Source organism: Talpa europaea (assembly GCF_964194135.1).
Source record: "Talpa europaea genome assembly, chromosome: 5".
In the NCBI taxonomy this organism is placed as follows: Eukaryota; Metazoa; Chordata; class Mammalia; order Eulipotyphla; family Talpidae; genus Talpa; species Talpa europaea.
The window spans coordinates 123027811-123045026 of record NC_140071.1 but is presented as its reverse complement, the minus strand read 5'-3'; the positions used below and the strand labels follow the sequence as shown (position 1 = coordinate 123045026).

The following is a 17216-nucleotide window of genomic DNA, read 5'->3' as shown; positions in this document are numbered from 1 at the left end:
AGGATGGCTGAGTGTTAAATAAGTTCATGGGCATAAAGGCCTCAGAATAGTCTGACACATAGTAAGTACATAAACTCAGAAGATCAAAACATACCCCAAAAAGTAGGTTCCTGAAAACATTTCCTCAGCTGCTGCAACTATTGCTCACCATTTGATGTATAATTTGAAACTCAGATGTGGTTTATTCCAGTGCATATTACAACGAGAATTTTGAATTTGGTGATACCATCATGTAATATTTGAACAAGAAGGCTTTTCTGATTTGACACTGTTTAAAATATAATTTTAAAAAATGACTCCTGGGATTGCTTTTCCAGATTATTCAGAGCTGGGAGAGCTCCCTCCGAGATCGCCTCTAGAACCAGTTTGTGAAGATGGACCTTTTGGCCCGGTACCGGAGGAAAAGAAAAGGACTTCACGCGAGCTTCGTGAGCTGTGGAGAAAGGCCATTCTCCAGCAGATACTGCTCCTCAGAATGGAGAAGGAAAATCAGAAGCTGCAAGGTCGGTTTGCCATTTCTCATATAAGCAATTCTGATATTTTTATCTTGGATCTGGAATGAATCACTTCAGACATAAAACTTGAAAAAAAAAAAAAGGCAGCTTCTCTGTTAAAGCATATATGTTTACTTTTTCAAAATAATCTGTTTACCCTTTCAGAGTGGACACTATTTGCTTTCTAGGGATCTAATGAAAACCTCACCAATTGTTTTCATTAGTCCTTATAAAGTCATTTTTAGCGTATTGTCTAGAGCTTTCTAAGGTACCTCCTTCAAATGTAAGCTTTCATTTCCTGAACTGTATTTTTGTTTTGTTTTTTCTCTCTGCCCCTGCTTTGTCCCCACCCATTGTCTGTACCTGGGTATTAATATGAACTGATTCTGTGTAAATTATTAAAATTCATAGCCCCACTCTGTGCATTTTTATTTTTATTTTTTTTAAAGATTGATGTATTTGTGCATACAAGACCTGGGGTATAGGCCAGGGGTGTGAGGGGGGTGAGAGGATTCACCAGAGACAGAGTGGGGAACAGAACAGGCGGATTGACTCAAATACACCGTTGAGGGGAGCACTGGGTGAGACAGGCGAGGTCTGCTGCACCATGTGGGTAGCTCCTTGGCTGGGGGATTGAACTCGTGCAACAGAGGCTGCAGATTGCTTCATAGGTTGCATCTTAACCCCTTGTGCCACCAGGGAGGCCCATTCTCTGTGCATTTTTAGTGAGGGTGCAGATAACCTGTAAAACAGGACTCAGTGTCAACATTAGCTGGGCTCTACCTGTACTGAGAACAAGTACCTGCATTCAGATGCTCTGCCCTGAGCTCTGCCCCCTTTGGTAACAAGGATCTGCATTGACATCAAGATGTTTTAGGTATAGAGGCCTCATTTAATCATGCTGATGACCTCGGGAGGCTGGTATTAGCCTAAGGAGGAAACCAAGGCGCAGAGAAGCCAAGAAACTTGCCCATGGTCATATCAGTATCTAAATAAGACATGAACTTTGAAAGTTTAGATTTTGTTCATTTCCTGTTTCCATCCTATCATTTGAACTAATAAAAACTATTTTTAAAGTACTGAGCATCTGTGTGTGTACCCTGAGTGGTAAAATGGTAAGAGCAGGGACCGAGCTGGGCAGAGCTGCCTAGATGTAAGATGATGAATGTTTTGCTCCGAAGTCGGGGCGCACCTTCCTGCAGAAAGCTGTGCAGGTGGTTCAGGCATGCCCCCTGCCCAGAGCAGTTTTGCCAATAGAGTACTTTTCACCAAACGTCCTCATTGATTCTAAACCCTCACCTTTTATCTTGATGTTTGTATAGAACTAAAGGTATGAAAACTCCAAATCTGCTGAATAAGGTTTATAGTTCAACTAAGTATGTCAGCTTTGACCAAAAACAGGAAGTTAAATAGGGAGTAAGAAGGTCCTTTGATATAAAAGCAGTCGACACTGGGAATAGCTGCTGTGGACGGACTGAGCTCCCTAGCACACGGCCTCAGAGCTGAGGGATGCTGGGGGTGCTGTGGAGGGGATGCATATGTCTCCTCCTGCTTTATATTTACATGTTTTTGGTGTGTTCTTGAAGGCAATTCTGAAAGCAGGTATCTAAAGGAGATGTGACAGCGATGGCATCTGTGAGCCTGTCATTAGCTGAATGACAGTTTTGAAGCACAGCACTTAAATCCATTTATGCGTTGACTGGACTTAGCAAGTCAGTTATAGTCGGATGTAGGTCATAAGCCTCGTAAACCTGAGTGCCTCGCCTGGCTAATCTTGCAGATGACAGCCGTGGCAAATGTGGGCACAGCTGTAAAGTAGGGATCAAGGCTTCTTGGGAGGAATGGAGACTGTAATTGATGAGACAAGCCCAGCTTGCCACAAAAGCAAAGCCTGTGTGAAGCTGTACAACTGATGACTACAGTCTAGAGTGAGCAGGGAGAGCTTCCTATGTTACCTGCAACGCCTTACCTAGTATTGCATTAAGTTCACCTGCCCTCGCCCGCATCTTTCTATTTCACCTGTCAGTGTTCAGTTCTGCACAGGCTTTCGTTTTTACTGTCTGAAATCATTTCTCTATTTAGCCCTGTAAGCCTTATCATGTTTGTTTACCTTTGTGGTGAACACACAATAAGCTGACTGTACATAATATAGAACGCATCATCAATGTATATGGTACTGAGAAAAGAATTGTGTTGCTGAGAAAAGAATAATCAATAAGAGCCTAATCATGAATTGCCTAAAAATATTTAGTAAGTTTTGTTGGAGTGAGATGGAGGACAGAACTTTTTCGTTTTATTGTAGAAGCAAGGTTTGACAAGAACAAACCAGGGATGTGCACTATGTATTAAGGAGAGTCACTCTACTGCATTTCCCCCAATTGCTTTATAAAGAAAGGTTAAAACTGGGAATGACTGATGTTCACGGGTTCAGGCTGACTTGCATGTTGCCTGGGAAAGAAATTAAAGAACATGTATCAGGAGGGTCTTGCTATGTGTAAGTCAGTTTTGTGCCTTTGAAATATGTGGATCAAATCTCACTGCTTTTCTGGAATTACCACATCTGAGAAAGCACCAAACCATATCATCTAAATCTACGTCACTCTATGGTAGACCATTGGAAACGGAATTGTGCTTTCCCCAAAGTTAAAGAGCAAAATCCCAGTGGTGCTGGACCTAAAATGCACTGTCTCTGTCCCGAATCAGCAGGCCTTTCCTCTGCCCCCTCTTATTAAGCAAAGATGTGAGCAGCAAAATGAAGGACGGTGGGATGTAGCTCAGGACGGTCACGCGTGTTGGTCAGCAGGTGACTGGTTGTTGAAATGATTCATCATGATGCCTCATTTCATGATGAACTACAAAGATTAAAATGTTACAGACACTCCATCTGCATAATGTGATAACTCATTGAATTTTGAGTTGTCATTGAAGATATTTGAATTTTAAAAAGGTTTTCCCCTGGTTAAACAAATGCTGCATGATGGTAGTAAAAAATATTAAGCATTGAATGCAGTTTTTCTAAAAGCTCTGCAAGTTTGGGGGCCATTTAATTAGCCCCCTGGTCACTCAGCCCTCTTTTTCTAAACTTTCATAAGAGATAGTAGCGGTTGGGTGAGGGCATTTGTTAGTGGAGCAGAGTTGGGGTGGGCATGCATAAACCCCCCATGCCATGGGCTGGCTTGTCAGCTTGAACATCAGTCCAAAGGCCATGGCAGCTCTTTTATCCATGTTACATGGTGATACATGTTCTAGATGACTCTTGCAGAGGTACATTTGGCCTCATTTGGCTCCAGATACCCCCAAATGTCCACTGAATACTAGGAGTAAAGTTAAGCCTTACAAATATCTGTGGTGTCTCAACATCTTCAACTAAACTTTCAACTTTGTGTATGCTGGTTTATTAAATATTGAAATAAAGATTTCTGTAAAACTACTATTAAAATAGTGCACGTAATGCTGTGAACAGCTTGGTCTTGTATTGAAAGTTTTGACCATGGAGCCCTGGCTTTTGTTGGAGGTGTGCACCAGTGCCTGGGTTGATGAGACATTTGGGGGCCGCTGATTTTTGCCAGTATTGTCAGGAGACTGAAACAGCAGGATGCTGCGCAGGCTGACAGCAGAAAGCTTGGAACAAGCCTTTCCAGTTGAATCTTTTGGCCAGATATTTCTGTACTGTTGACCTCAGAGCAGGATGCCCATGTTGCTCATGGGCTGTTTGATGTAGCCAGACGTGCTCACAGCAGAATTTGCTGCCAGAGAAATGTGCATTGGCATGGAGAGCCCAGTGCTGCCTGCAGTCACTGTTGAGCAAGAGTAGTGCTGAACCTGAGTTGCCACAGGGGCTGACTCAACTCTCAGGACATGTACAGTGTGTTGTGTTAGCCAAAAAAATCTGGGGTTGATGTAAAAAAAAAATCCTGTAGGTATAGGGGATTTTTTGATGGGATCTTGGAAATGATTTCTTCAAAGAAAGAAGGAAAAGAATAAAGGTGGTAGATGGGGAATCACAAAAGTAGGGAGGCAGTGTGAGGCCTGGAGGCACTCAGTCATCTGCCAGCTGGTAAGTAACACAAGCTGGTTGTCTCTGAGCTTGTGTTTCTGCACCCACAGGAGGAGGCTTGGGTGAGGGGTCTCTTCAGTCTTTCAGTGCCATCTTCAGAGTATTTGTACTAGAAGGCAGTGATTGGGGGTCAGTGGAGTAGACAATTCATGCATCTAATAAGCAAGGTCTTACCATCAGGCTGCCATTAGCCAACTGAGAGCACTAGCTCAGTGTCTAATGTGGAAAATGACAGTTGCTTATTTTAGGTTTTTACCGCATCATGTGTAAAGGAACCTTTTGTCCCCTCTATTATTTGTCTTTCTATTTTTGATAATTTGTGGAGCACTTGCAGATATTTTATAGATGTTTAGTATATTTCAACTCACTTAATCCTCACCAGAGCAACTTAATGAAGTGGCTGTAATTTTCATTTAAAAAGTAATAGGAAATGGAGTTCAGATGCATAGCAGTTAAGCCTGAGGCTTTCCATGCTGCCCCTAGCACTGGGTCCTGGGCAGAGTAAAGAGTCTGCTCAAGCTTGGACTCCTGAATAAAATGGGGGTGCGGTGGGGAGTCAGACTCACGAGAGGTGTGCACAGACTTACCAGCATCCGCAGGACTAAGAACCAAGTGATGCCAATAAGCTGAACAACTTAGATGAAATGGACAAACTTCTTGAACCATGCAAATTACCAAAACTGAAAGGAAGAGAAAGAAAAGAAAATCCAAATTTATAGATCAGGTTTGAATTTATAGATCAGAAACCATCTCACACAAAGAAAACTCTAGGCCCAGATAGCTCCTCTGGATTCTAGCAAATATTTAAGGACCCTAATGGACACTGCCTAGTCCTGGAAAGACGGTCTAGTTAACAACGCCGGCAAGACCCCAGCTGGTGGAGAAGGGGGAGGGGTCCAGGCTACCTCTGCCTCCTGCTCTGGCACCTGGGGTCGCTGTTCAGCGCAGGGTGCCTCAGTTTTTTCATCCAAAACCATGCCTTGGAGTGTCATCAAGATTAAAAATTACTATGAAATATTTAAGACACAGAGTATTATCATAACGAATTTGTCAGCTGTGCAGAAGCCAGTATTAGCTTATACTTAGCTACATACCTTAACTGCTCTTCTAATAAATTCATTATCTGGATCAGAGACATGGTGTGGGATGATTCTGGGACTGATAATTCACTGCCACTATGTATAAATAGAAATTGGTGGTTTTAGGTGGGAGTGAGGTTGTCAGTTTTAATCTTTCTTAGAATCGTTAATTAAAGGTTTTCCTTTATTTTTCTCACCCCCCCACCACCACTTTAGTAATTTTGGTATAGTTCTTAATGCAGTGTTAAGCTGAATAATATTGGTGGGGAGAAATTGCTATTTTCATATGTTTGAGAAGTTGCCAGAAGAAGATGGAGATTTACTGTGTTCAACTCCAGGAAGCAGAAATGTGAGCAGTTTAGAAGCGACCTAAAGGGACTTGGCTCTGAGAAGGAAGGAATGTGCTTGTCCCCTAGTTTCAATGAAAAAGTATTTGAGCTCTCTCCATGCCAGCCACTAGAAATTCTAACATGTAACTCCTGCCCTTGAGATGTTAATGATTTCATTGGATGGCAGTAGAGATGGAAAGAATTGGATAGATGGGGGATCCATTTTAGCAGCAGAGCCAACAAGACCCAGGTAGAGAAAGGGTCAGAGAAATCAGGAGACCTCTTAGGTTTTCTAGCTTTTTCCAGGACAAAGCAAGTGGGGTGGGGCAGTAACTGGGCTGTTAAGCTGCCTGAAACTGCTGGACACCTTAGTGGTGGAGGTGGGCACCCCCTTGCTGTGGAGAGAAGACTTGTGGCTCTAGTGCCCACTTCTAACACGCTCTCACGTGATCTGTTCCAGCTTCTGAAAATGATTTGCTGAATAAACGTCTAAAGCTTGACTATGAAGAAATCACTCCTTGTCTTAAAGAAGTGACTACAGTGTGGGAGAAGATGCTCAGCACTCCAGGAAGATCAAAAATCAAGTTTGACATGGAAAAAATGCATTCAGCTGTTGGGCAAGGTAAGCTTTATTGGGAATCAGGCCAGTTGGCCTCACCCTTCATTGATGATAGGGGAGGAGAAATAGGGAATAAAAGAAAAATGAAGTCCAGTTTTAGTGGCCCTCTCTCTCCTATTTATCATGTCTGTTTTCAGGTATCTTAGTTAATGGATGTGTGTTTCATCGCCTTTCATTATCCCTCTTAATTAAATCAATTAAAATGCTTCCGCAGTCCAGGAAGCGAGAAGAAGGCAGAGGAAAACCCAAGGGCTTCGTTGCCCACAGACTGGGCAATGATCTGATGATCTACTCTGAGTTAAATTGAAACTGAAAAATGAATAGCATGGTGCTTCCTGGGAACTCTCGGGAGACAAGTCAGCACAGACGTCAGATAGGCAGCACAGGGCTGATCACAGCCCACTCGCTTGCCAAGTGGCCACAGGCTAATGCCTTCCCCTCTGTGAGCCCCAGGCTCCACATGTGTGAGGGGCGGGGGCCGACAGTGACTGTCAGAGGGGCAGCTGGGCTGATGTCCAGGGCACTCTGTGCTGGCCACAGTGCTGAAAGACCCCTGGAAAGGGCAGCACCTGCTAATTAAGTGTGGTCTGAACTATTCTGGCCCAAGTGAGTACAGAACTTGAGACTAAGCATTTGGAAACTTCCAGCAATGTGACAGAGTGAGCCTAATTTTTATAAAATGTGAACTTTCATTTCATCAGTCTTTTTTTCTCATTTCACTTTTCTACTTAATTCATTTTTTAAATTTTTTTTTAAGATTTGTTTATTTATGCATACAAGAGCTGGGGTACAGGCGAGAGATGCGGGGGGTAAGAGGATTCGCCAGAGACAGAGTGGGGAAAAGAACAGGCACACTGACTAAAATACACTGCTGAGGGGAGCAGCAGGCGAGACGGGAGAGGTCTGCTATGCCATGTGGGTTTCTCTCTGGCTGGCCGGGGATCGAACTCGTGCTGCGGAGGCTGCGGATTGCTTCATAGTGTGGTGCTTAACCCCTTGAGCCACCAGGGAGGCCTGCTACTTATTTCATTTTTACTATATTTTATGAAAGTACTCGTCTTTAGTGGATTGGGAAATTAAAGAAGAAAAAGCTGGCTTTTTACTGTGAATAGCTTGAGAAGGAACATTTTAGAGCTTAACTTGGGTGATTAGTGTTCATTTTAACCAACTGTTCTTTTAAAATATATATTAATGTCTTCTCTCAAGCTTTCTGAGTCTAATTTGATTTTGGTGGTACTGAGTTTTGGGTGATTTAGTCATGAATAACCAGATGTTTAGAGTAAAGATTGCAAATACATTTAAATCGATGGTTTTCTTCTGACTGTACTATTCAGTGGAAGATGTTCCACATACATTATTCATATCCAAGAGAGTAGGTAGAGCAAAGCAGTTTTTTTATAGGCTGTTGGGCTTTATTTAAGCCTTTATCTGAGTTTTGACAGCATCACTTTTAGTAATCATAGTAGTTATTGCTGCTTAGGACTTTCCTCTTTCTGTGGGTGAGGAAAGTCGGGCTCAGAGCAAGCTGAGTGCTGGACCAGGCCTCAAAGCTGGCTCGCACCTGTGTGGTTGAGCAGCGCCTGGGCGGTGCGGCACTCAGAGACTGGAAACGCGGTGGGTGGTGAGGGCTCAGCCTCCGAATTGACCGGCAGCACCCAGTGTGACCTTTGGGGGGGTGTTCTCACCTCCGCCTGGCTGGTGGAGTGAGAGGCGTGGGCCACATAAAGGATCGGTTCTCAAGGCTTGGTGCCTGTGGTACCAAGGCTTACCTTGTACCAGTGAACTCCAGGTAGCTGTTTTGAAAAAAGAGAAAGCAGAGAAGGAACAGGTGGATACTTTTCCTTTTATAGTAAGTAAAGCACATGTGACAGCTGTCCCACATGTTTGAGCTGCTTAGAAGCCTGGTTCCTGCATGTTCATTTTCATCATGCATTTTAGTGGGGGACTGATAGAAAAGCTAAAGGCATTTGAAACCTGTGTAGGGAGATTGGGGAAGATGACTGAACAGCTCACAGCCTGAGATGAGCCAAGGCTGACCCATGCACCATGCACTCCCACCCCCCAATTGCCACATCACTTTCTGCAGAAATTTTGTGTGTCTGACTGTAAAATGGACTTTGTCAATTAATTCAACTACTTTCAGCATGTAAGGTATGACTCCAATCAAATGACCACACTCCATCTCATAGATCAAAGTACAAAATTAGATTAAATTGGAATCTACTTTCAGGTGAAGGCCAAGGCACTTTAGAGCCCTTGAAAGAGAGCCCATCCTGGGTGGGTCATGTGGCCTCTCCTCCTGCTGACATAAAGGCCCCTGAGTGACGGGAATGAAAGGGTTTACAAACTTTCCAAGTTAAAATTGGGCCAGCATAGCAGGAAAAGGGTGTCAGCTTGCGAGAGGAATAATTCTGTGGCATTTCAAATGATTCTATTTAGTTTATATTTAAATTATTTCTCTTAAGTTCTCAAAGTCAGACTTTATAGCCAGAGAAGGCTTGAATGGGCTTGAAGAGGTCGTCTGAGCAGTTGCGCCAGGCACCTAGTCAGCTTACCTCAGACCCAGGTTTGCCATTTATAGAAACTTATTCTAGAAATTAATCAGTCAGTAATGTAACGCAGCAGGAAGAATGCTTATTGTGACATTGTTTAACAACCAGCAAAACAAAACAGAACCAAAAAGCCCCGGCCATGTGATCATCCCATGTCATAGTCCTTGAAAGTGACACTGTAGGTCTGTGTTTGCTGATGTAAACATGTTTGAGATAACTTGTGAAATGGAAAAAAAGACTGCATGTGCTCAGTTGTATGTTGCTGTGTGCATATATGTACAAAACACCAATGACAAGTTTCACAGATATTGGGGTGATGGGCTGTGTGACCCTATGTCCACTACATGTCTAGTTGTGAGTGGCCTTTCACTTTCTTCTTTATGCCTTTTGTATTTCCAGGAGGTATTTTTTTTTTTTAATTAAACAGTGAGCATATATATTACTTTTAAAGTTCGTAAAAATAGAAAAGTATGCATATTTGGGGATGGGGTGGGTTGGACCTCCTGTCACTCCCCCCCCCCCCTTTCTGATCAGAAGTGCAAGCAAAACAAGCCTGGGAAAGGGTATTCCAGATGATTCTTAGCAAAAACATCGGCTCTGATGTGACTAAGTCTTTGTTTTCAAATCACAAAAATCTAAGCTTTCTCTTGAACAACAGAGTATGTGGTACTGTCCAATGACACAGCCAGTCTTCTTTTCCTCTGAAAAACAAAGTTCTGATAAGATAACATGAATGATTTAGTAATAAAAGGAAATTGGTCATCTCTTAACTTGGGAAAATTTCCCAGCTCGAAAAAAATACATTGTGAAAAGTCCCACAGTAAATCACTTAATATTCTGACTGTTTTTCAGGCCGTATTTACTTTTGATCAGGGCTTGAATATCAGGGGTGTGTGTGTAGGCTGAGCAGGAATAGTCAAGAGGGAAAGAAGGAATAGCATCATAGAGTAAGGCAGGTGGCAGGTTGGATTCATTTCCTGTTGCTGATGTAATAAATTGACACAGAACTGGTGGCTGAAACAACAGGAATCTTGCTGTCATGATTCTGGAAGCCAAGAGCCTGGCACGGCGTCTGCAGGCTGTGAGGCTCCACAGCTCCCGGTGGCTGTCAGCGTTCCCTGACTCAGGCCGCGTCCAGTGTCTGGTCCACAGCCACACGGCCTTCTCCTCTATCTTCTCACCCATGAGTCTCTTACAAAGGCACTTGTCATTGGATATAGGGCCCACCTGGATAATCCAGCATGATGCTCTCATTTCAAGATCTTAAAATTGTATCTTCAAAACCCTTTTTTCCAAATAAGGTAACATTCATAGGTTCCAGGGATTAAGATGTGGACATATTTCCTGGGAACCAGATTAGGACATGGACTTATTTTTGGGGGGCCACCATTCAACCCCCTCCACGGGGTCATCAGATTAATGCTGAGACAAATATTTAGAGAAGGCATAGGGTGTGGTGACAGTTAAGAGTGCCCTGTAATTCTCCCACAGTATAAGGACAAAAATGACCATACCTTGTGGATTTTCAGGAGATGGCTGAGGGATGCTTTCTGTGTGGATCTGATACTAAGTGAAATAAACTGCCAGCTGGTTCACATCCACAAGTGGTTATTTTATTATTGCCAAGTAGGAGCATCAAATACTTTCTCCACTGCCCATCTGCGCAGCGGTCTGCCTGACAGAGTGACAGGCGGACACCAGGGGACCGCGGCAGCACTTTCCCTGGGCCACCCCCATCCATTGCTGTGGGTTAAGGACCAGTTCTCTGCAGCCTGTTTCCTCATCTTTACTGTGAGGATGGACACAGTATTTTACTCGGCTGCTGTGAGGATGATGTAAAGAGCCCAGAATCTGACAGTGGCTGTGACCTCACAGCAAGTACTGGCTGCTGCTGTTTGCCAGGGCAGAGTCTCAGCGATGACCAGGGGAGGTAGAAAACTGTCGCCAGGAGGCTCTCTGAGGGGCAGGGAAGTGTGGAGAAAGGTCCCATTTTTTTCCTCAATGGAAAGAAAGATGAGTCCCCAACTCAGAGGATCCTTATCTCCCAAGAGAACACCTATTAGAGAGGACAGACATGTGAACTCTGACCCTGCAGGTCTCTCTTACTGACTCAGAACTCATTTTTTTCTAATGAAGTCTGCCCTGAATAACATCATTGACTTTAGAACTTTTCATCGTTTTAGGTATTTTAAATCACTCAATTTTTAAAGATTTATTTATGCATACAAGAATTGGGGTAAAGGCCAGAGGTGTTGGGGGGGTGAGAGGATTCACCAGAGACAGAGTGGGGAGCAGAACAGGCAGATCTACTGAAATACACTGCTGAGGGCAGCAGCGGGCGAGTCAGGAGAGGTCTGCTGAGCCATATGGGTTGCTCTCTGGCCAGCCAGGAATCAAACTCGTGCTGCAGAGGCTGCGGATTGCTTCACAGTGTGTTGCTTAACCCCTTGCGCCACCAGGGAGGCCCCAATATTGGATAATCTTCCAAGGAAAGTTTCATTTCATTAAATACTCCCTGTGACATGTTTATGCTGACAGTCCCCTGGCCAGCCTCTGGTTCCTTCCTTCAGCCCACCCTTGAAGAACGATGTCCAATGTTCCAGAATCTCAGTTTTGATCAGACTACCCTCCCCCCCAGCTCAAAAACAGTCCATAGTTCCCTAGAACTACCAAATAAAGTGCAGGTTTCTTGCTTCAATTTTGCCTCTAAGGCCCTTCAGCCTGACCCTCACTGCCTCCTTCCCGCATGCGCCCTGAGCCAAGCCGGGAGCCTCATGGTGCCCTTACTCTGACCCGCTTCCCTCCTTTCCCCAAGGGGAGGCGCTGGGGAGGGGGTCCTGTGCTGCCTTGATCTTTTACTTGATGCACCTCACTTCAGTTCTGTCCCTTTCATAGGTCATGTTTTACACTGTAGCTTTCTGTGCTTGGGCTTTTCTCCCCAGAACGCAGAGAGGGCTTCATGTCATTTACTTTATACTGGACAGAGTCACCCAGTCTGAGCAGTAAACGCGTGGAAGGTGAAAGGGCAGTGGGAGGGTGTCGGGGGAGTGAGAGAAGATCAGAAGGTGTGCAGGAAGGAAGGGAGGAAGCAAATACACACAATTCTGGGTGCGTGCTTCCTTTCCATTCCTAGTTTGCTAATTCATAATGAAACAAGAATTCAAATCATTGGAATAAAGCTGCACATTTTCATTACTAAGTTGTATTCTGTGCATTAAGTCTGTTTTCTGCCTCTCCTCCCCCCGTCCTTTGAAGGTGTGCCACGTCATCACCGGGGTGAAATCTGGAAATTCCTCGCCGAGCAATACCACCTTAAACACCAGTTTCCCAGTAAACAGCAGCCAAAAGATACACCGTACAAAGAACTCTTAAAACAGCTCACCTCCCAGCAGCACGCGATTCTCATAGACCTGGGTAAGTCTGCAGTGGATTTGGCAGGACAGTGGGAGTCTCACTCACTTGAAAAATCGGAATCGACTGTCCAAATTACTTAGTGATCTGCCTGTAGCTTTAGCAATCAAAATTTACTGCTGGGACTTTCAATTAAAACAAGCCCTGCAGTAACCACACGTCTTCCTCAAGTACATAAAAATGTCCTTTCACTGGGCGGCTGCTGAGTGCAGAGACGGCCAGTCACGGAGGCTCCGGTCCTGACTGGTTCAGGGCAGTAACTTGTATACTGTTAGGAGGCTTTGTAGTTAACCAGTAGAACATCCTGGAAAACATAAATGTGAGAACCAAAGCTTGGTTTAATTACAGGAACCACCCCCTCATCTTTATGGCATAAAAACAGGATTTTATTAGAAAAATTATGCACAGCAGTTTGTGTCTGCGCCCCAGGCAGTTTTATTGGGAAAGTCGTTGGCATCTTGTCTCCTGAAAAGTTTTAAAACCGTAAGATGGAAAAAATGTATTGGATATGTTTGCCGTTGTCGAACCTAGGGAGTTAGGATGTGTTTATGATGTACAAAAGAGCCCTCTGACTTGTCAGTGGCGGCGTGTGTGGTGGAGGTGAGGTGCCTCCTCTCTGCCTGCTCCCATCACATCTCTGCTAGTGAGAGGGGGGCAGGCCTCCTGAGAACCCTTCTGAGCCCCTGCTGCTTTTAGAGCCTGGCCTCTAGAAGGGATCCTGCTTCTGGAACAGCCATCCTGTCAACCGCTGTTGCTGCCACCAGGGGGCTCCCCAGAGCCCACTGGGGCTGCAGGGCCCCTAGTGCCTCAGACCACAGCAGCCACAAAGGCAGGGAAGACAGTTCCCTGTAATTTGAGGTGTAAGCTGGATCAGGCAGTATCAGATCTTTCTATCCACCACACAGACTGTCATGGTGAATTTTCACAAATGTTACTCTTTAGATGTGGACTTGAAGTTTGTCTCTGAGAAACTGTCCCTGACTAGCCTCTTCTCCCGCCTTAGGCCTGATGAGGTCCCTCTGCTGAGCCTTTCTGTACCACCTCACACCCCCCCCCCATCATGGTTATTGTTATTACTGTCGTTGTTATTTAAAGCCAGCACTTTGCCAAATGGTGTGAGAAGTTATTTTAACTACTATCTTCAATCCTCAAAACACTTATCAGATAGATACTGTTCTTTCTTTCTTTGGAGTAGAGAAAATTGTGACCCAGAGGGGTTAAGGAGCTTGTTCAAAATAACAACCAATGGGATTTGGGAGCCCCTGCTCTTTATCTCCCTCTCTTTACCTCCCCTCTCCCACAACTGTCATCCCATGGCACCAGCTTTTCATTGCCTTTCTCCCCTGTAGGGTACAGTCCCCTGTGGGCAGACCAGGGGCTATTTCACCATGTACCCCAGCTCCTAGAACCACACCTAGGGGATGCTCAGTCTTTTCAGATGTTTAATATCAGGCACTTCATTAGCACCCCTATCTTGGGTGAACCTCCTAATATCCCTGGAAGATTGGCCCCTTGTCCTTTTTAAGAATTGGGGAAACTAAGGCACAGTCATGTGTGCTGACCTGGGTCATGCAGTGACCTGATGGGACCTGAACCCCCTGCGGCTCTGCTCTATAGTGAGGCCCCACCTTCCCTGCGGCCCTCTGAGCCAGGGGTCCCACGTGTCCCTATGGCAGTGGTGTCTGGGCAAAGGGTGGTGTGGACCTGCTGTGATTATACCTTGGGGGCAAAGTGTGAGGTCTGGGCTGGGCCCCATTTGGCCCACTGACCCCATGTACAGCAGTTTTGCAAATTGGCAGTAGCTATGTTTGCTAATGTGATGAGTAACAGAAAAAATGACATCATGTTCCTATCATGTGAAATGAAGTGATAAATAAATTTGGAGTAGGAGGTTGAAAGGGAGGGAGTACAGACAGTTTCTCCCCGCCCTCCCCAGATGGGAGGAGGGGAAGGGAATGCCTTTTCTCCTCCTTGATTCAAATGATCTTTTCTCCTGATTTTCCTTCCTAGCCCTCATCCATCCACAGACAGGTGGGCCCTCTGTCTCTGAGTGTTGCTCAGATGAACCCGTTTTTTGCTGGAGGAGGAGAGATAGGAGGGGGCAGAGCAGCACAGGGGCCTCGGGCCTCTCCCCGGGAGCTGTGTCTGCCATGGGCACGGCTCGGGTGGTCTCTTCCACCCAGGGGCTGCAGGCAGTCTTTCCTCCAGTAGGCACATGGTCTGTGTGAGTCGAGCCACAAGCTTCTCTCCTTAACAGGCAGGCCCAGGCTGCATGCACACCTTCTCTGACCTGCCCAGCTCTCACCCGTTCCGTACCCACAAAGGCCAGCTATAGCCCCTCTTCCTGACAATGCTGTCCTCTCTCCAGGTCACTTCTTTCCCAGTCAGGTCTGGCCTCCATTTTGGATACCCTCTGAATACTCTCCCAAGGCCTAAAAGAGCCTCTGCTTCCAGCAATACATTTCCCAAGAAGCTTCCATGCACCTCTCCAGTCTTTGTCCAGGGCCGTATGGGGATCAGCCTTCTCTCCCCATCTGAGCTGGGAAATCTCTCCCCGTTTGGCTCAGAGTTGGCAATGGACTCAGGTGCCCTGCTTGCCAGGCTCTGCTCTATCAGATTCAGGGGTGCCTTCATCAGAAGTTCCTCCAAACCTAGCCCATTGCTTCCCCTTTACTTCTCACCAAGAGGTACCATTTGCCACATTAGTTATTTAGTCTCCACTTTGTCTTTATTTAGTCCGCACTGGGATAACTCAAGGGCCAATAAAGGTGTGTAGTGCTGAGCAAAGACAAGTCAGTATTTCAGTTTTTTTTAACAAGTGACATCCACATCTTGGCCAAACAGAATGTTGGTTGGTTGGATATATTTTGGGGGTTTATGGGTTTTTCTTTTCCTACTTCTTGCTTAGCTTTCCGGAATTAGATGTTGGGCTAATCAACTTTTTGTAAGATGTTTTCCTCCAAGGAGTAAGGATAATAGACTTCGTAGTTAAGCCAGTATTTTATAGTTTCTGACACACATTTTCTGTCTTTGTCGGATCTCAACTTTACACAACCCTGTACAAAATTTGGCACACGCTGTTCCATTTAGAGGTGAGGAATGAGTTCCAGGGAGCTTGAGTGCCTTGCTCAAGTTACAGGCTCCTCAGTGGTAGAAAGTCCTTAGAATCTAAATCTTAGTCTTGATCATCTCCTTGCTGGGACTCAGTGCTGTTTCTTCCTTGGCCATGCTCGTGCCTTACCAACAGCTCTCCTTCTGCTAGCGAGGTGGAGTAGTGCTCCTTCAGGATTGACTGCACCCAGCCAGGAGGAAACAGCTTCTCTGAGTTAGCGGATGATACTCAGCAAATCATTCTTGAGACCTTAGTTCATGAACCTGCCCCACCCTGTATGCTGTTCCAGCTCCTTCCATTCGTGCAGCCCTTGGGTGATGTGACATTCTTCCTCTCTCTCTCCTGGTAGACAACATGCATTTCCCTGCCTGTCACTGGAGCTCCTGCTATGGTCCCAGCCACACTGAAGGCTGCCAGTGGCACTGAGCAGCTCTCTGGGGCCCCCTCAGACACCATGTCATCCCCTCATGTTCTGCCACCCATGCTGCTCCTCTCTGGCACCCAGTGAGGCACCTCCAGCCATCAGAGCTTCCACTGGTGAGGCTGTCTGACCTCTCCTGTGCTGGGAGGGGTTCTGGCTGAACCCCCACATTGAATACTATTGGTCTGTGTTTCATGGACACTAACTAGTGGCATGGCTTATATGCCCTGCAGAGGTCTGGTGAAATTTTTGGTGACCAGAGTAGCATTTTTTTTAAAAGATTTATTTATTTATGCATATAAGAACTGGGGTACAGGCCAGAGGTGTGGGCGGTGAGAAGATTCACCAGAGAGTGGGGAACAGAACAGGCAGATTGACTGAAATACACCGCTGAGGGGAGCAGCGGGCGAATCAGGAGAGGTCTGTTATGCCATGTGGGTAGCTCCCTGGCTGGGGATTGAACTCGTGCTGCAGTGGCTGCGGAAAGCTTCATATGTTGCGTCTTAACCTCTTGCACCACCAGGGAGGCCCCAGAGTAGCATTTTTTTGATGGATGGATTCCCAGCAGGGAAAGCATGTATGCAAAGACATTGGCATCAAGAATCTAGTGTGGGAGCTTCCAACTAAACATATTTTAACCAAAGTTATAAAACCTGGTCTTCAAAAGAAAAGGATCTATAATCTAAGCGCAACAAGAGAGTTTTCTCCTTGCTTTTTTCAATCTCTTCATCAAGAGCGGAAGAGCACGGATTCAAAATGAGGCATCGACTGAGAGTAGTTAAGATGGCTAAATATAGAGAGCAGAGGAGAGTTTTCCCTTTCCCTTCCTTTTTTTGATAGCTTGCCTCTCTCGGCCTCGACACAGATGTGAGGTTGTAAGCCCCAGGGTCGATAGGGCTGTTGTTAGCAGCAGATGGTGCAGGTGGCCAGCTCCACTTTCTGTTTCATCTTTGCGTTGAAGACACTAAAAAGCAGTGATTGCTAAGGAAAGGAAAGTGCTTAGAATCTGTCATACATCAGTCCTGTTACATAACACACCTGTCTGTCCAGGTAGGGGCTTTGCTTTGTGGAGGTCAGTTAAACGCATGTGCCCACAGTTATACACATCATTCCAGAGGGTCTGCCACTGTCTCTGGTGTTAA

The 17216-nt window shown here is 45.4% G+C and overlaps 1 protein-coding gene across 8 annotated transcripts in view; it reads left to right on the top strand.

Annotated features, from left to right (window-relative positions):
- TBC1D1 (TBC1 domain family member 1) overlaps nt 1-17216 on the top strand; it is a gene marked incomplete at both ends in the record, with an annotated part of 185311 nt that overhangs the window by 147984 nt on the left and 20111 nt on the right. For all 8 annotated transcript variants that reach the window (XM_084233765.1, XM_084233761.1, XM_084233762.1 and 5 more), the window contains 3 exons: nt 318-503; nt 6420-6581; nt 12386-12544. In XM_084233765.1, coding sequence (XP_084089891.1) covers nt 318-503; nt 6420-6581; nt 12386-12544 — 507 coding nt within the window. The remainder of the gene's footprint in view (nt 1-317; nt 504-6419; nt 6582-12385; nt 12545-17216) is intronic.